The 2703-nt window shown below is 34.4% G+C and overlaps 1 protein-coding gene across 1 annotated transcript; it reads right to left on the bottom strand.

The window, feature by feature from the left end:
• Positions 1-303: 303 nt before the first annotated feature.
• Positions 304-1852, bottom strand: LOC107948948 (probable protein arginine N-methyltransferase 1). Its single transcript, XM_016883625.2, has 4 exons — positions 1585-1852; positions 1308-1423; positions 1015-1165; positions 304-897 (listed from the first exon to the last, which is right to left on the bottom strand). Exons 1-4 carry the CDS (start codon positions 1835-1837, stop codon positions 692-694), a joined length of 726 nt encoding a protein of 241 aa, XP_016739114.1. The 5' UTR covers positions 1838-1852; the 3' UTR covers positions 304-691.
• Between the last annotated feature and the right edge of the window lie 851 nt (positions 1853-2703).

Genomic DNA, 2703 nt, shown 5'->3' with positions numbered 1-2703 from the left:
ATCATCATACTATAGATAAATATTGAAATTTGTCACTGTACTTTATTTTTATTTATATTTGCCGTTATTTTTTTAAAAAATGAGTAAATTTGTAACTTAATTTTTATGTTATTGAATTTTACCACTAAAATTTAAATTTTATTAATTTTTGCCACTAACTCTTATTTTTTAGTTAAACTCTTATTTTAAATTTATATTGAATTTTTATTTTTTTAAATTACAAATATCTTCATTTAACTTAACGAGTAAATATAATTCTTGACTTTCCTTTCTCATCATCTAAACAAAAGCACAATAAACAAATTGTCAAAAAGAAACCCAAATCCAATAGTTGGGAGATTCAAAAGCTTTCTCCAATAATGTGTTTCTTCTATAAGAAACAATGCTTATAAGCAGCTTGTCAAAGCTCAAAATCTATTTAGTCCTATGTCATACATCCAATGTCATTTGTATATATGCTCCCTCACATCAGCACAAAACACAAGACTCAATATGAAGCATACATGAGAAGAAAACAGTTGGATTGAGTTAATGAAGTACATGCATCTTATGTGTTTTTCTTTCTCAGGGAAAACCTTTCGAGAAAAAGAAAGTAGAAAAGGAATTAAAAAAATGTTGGTGAAACATTTGAGGAACATGCAAACAAGGTATCCTACAGCTAGTAGTGGTGATGAAATACTCTGCAACAAAATCAGCGCATCTTATAGAATTGAACTCTCGAAACCACACAACGTCGTCCGCTCAATGAATATTTAACCATTATATCAACGTCTCGGGGATTCTTCTTGTTTGGTGCAACAGTCATGCTCCCAATTATTGTCTCCCCTTCACAGATGGTTAACACATCCTCTAGATATAGGACTGTTTGCTTCCAATGGGTAGCTCGCGATCTTGGTCCTGCATTTTGTATTTGCCATTAGCCAAGGCAAAGTTCTTCTAGGCTGGCTTGCTGATTTCTATTCGTAGATAAAATGGAAAGGACAAAGGATGGAGAATTTTGATGTAGATACAAACCTGTAGAGAAACCCATCAATTTGTGGCATTTGGTAAACGAAACATCAAAATATGCAACGAAAGCATGGATGTAATCATCACGCTCTGCAATAAGCTTGAAAGGTGCAGTGAAAGAAGCATCCCCAAGAACCATCTTAGAAATATCCATTGTCTGAAACCAGAAAACCAAAATAAATAATTCAGTTGTACTCCAAACACATTATTTTGTAAAATAATTTCCAATAAGTGTTCATATATATAGATACCCAATGATATATACATACATACAGGAATATGCTTGTGTATTTTCTCACCTTGAGAAGGTGGCAATTTGTTACAATTTGTTTCTGGTCAACCGTGTCAACAAGAGGTTCCATCATAGCTTGCTTTTTTATACAACTCATGTCAAAGCCATAAACATTATTCCAAACTGTAGCAAGATGATGCCATGTAGAAAAGATGGGGTATATATAAGAATACAAAAAGTTGAATTGCAATGAAACACAATAGAAAAACTCGTTGAAAGTTATACAAATACATATGAACATGAATACCTAGATTTATATCAATTTAGCAGTCTGTTATACTCACATTCGATCTTGTCGTCTTTGTACTCGGCATCCTCAATTGCTGTCAAGTAAAAAGAAGCTTCATCTGGTAGCACAACTCCATCATCAACCTGACACGGGTGAAAGAATAAGAACTTTGATTGTAAAGAATGTAGCTTATAAGAACCCAACAAAATTTTTGCTTTGATGAGCAAGAGTAAAAATAAATTTAAAAGGCCCAGCCCGTTCACCACACGAAATAATAAGGAAGTAAACTGCTCAAGAGAGCTTGACATGATGATGGAGTTAAAATCTCAATCAATTAACAGTTATAGCAGGAATCTAAGCTACTTTCTGCAAATCATAGCATGCAACAGAGAATTTAACTAACAAAGTAGCTAGCTGCCCCAACCACACGAAGCAATACAAGAAGACACAACAATTTTAAAAACTTCACCATCAGGCAAGCCATTTGTTTCAACAATTTGTTTAGCCATGTCAGCCATATGGGAGCATTCAACCTAGGAAAGGGAAAAATATGAACAGCATTTGACAAATAAGAGATAGACGCCAGGAGTGTAAGAATTTAGAACAAACAGAATCCGGCAAACATTTCACTCGGAACTGATTGATGATATAATTGAATTATTGAATCCAATCACAGAGAACTATTTACCTAATGAACTAATCCTACTACAGCTGCTAGCTTAACTACTCTTGAACAATAAACACCAAACAGGTCCAAACCCCAGCATTAACAAGCACAAAAAAAATATTATAGAGGGAACAAATGCCCATGGAAAGGGTAAAGAAACCTCATAAAGCCATCAAGCAAACAACTCGCAACAAGAACCATTAATAAATGGTACAAATTAACTACCAAAATTGAACAACATTTTCCCAGATATTTACTCAAGCCCACATTTATTTAGACCAAACAATATAACTTTATATAGGACGCAATAGAGATGGAGAGAACCTGAAGGTTATGGGATTTGATATAGCTCCAGATATGCTTAACAGCATCGGAACGGGAAGCCTCTGGGGCTCCAAGGAATCGAGCCAAAGTAGGAGAAACAGGGGTAAGTTTAAAAATCCCAGAGGGTCGAGTGGTAGTTCGAGGAGTAGCTGGTTTTTCAGTCTTGGGTTTTGAAGCAATTTA

Source organism: Gossypium hirsutum, chromosome A04, assembly GCF_007990345.1.
Source record: "Gossypium hirsutum isolate 1008001.06 chromosome A04, Gossypium_hirsutum_v2.1, whole genome shotgun sequence".
In the NCBI taxonomy this organism is placed as follows: domain Eukaryota; kingdom Viridiplantae; phylum Streptophyta; class Magnoliopsida; order Malvales; family Malvaceae; genus Gossypium; species Gossypium hirsutum.
This window is presented reverse-complemented; position numbering and strand designations above follow the sequence as displayed.

What these genes read in the sequence shown, in the direction of transcription:
- LOC107948948 (XM_016883625.2), bottom strand. Translation starts at nt 1,837, where the DNA reads ATGTCAAGCTCTCTTGAGCAGTTTACTTCCTTATTATTTCGTGTGGTG. An exon ending in CAAATTGCCACCTTCTCAAG is followed by an intron (nt 1,166 to 1,307) that starts GTGAGAAAATAC and finishes TTCTGGTTTCAG; the next exon opens with ACAATGGATATTTCTAAGAT. An exon ending in ATTGATGGGTTTCTCTACAG is followed by an intron (nt 898 to 1,014) that starts GTTTGTATCTAC and finishes TACAAAATGCAG; the next exon opens with GACCAAGATCGCGAGCTACC.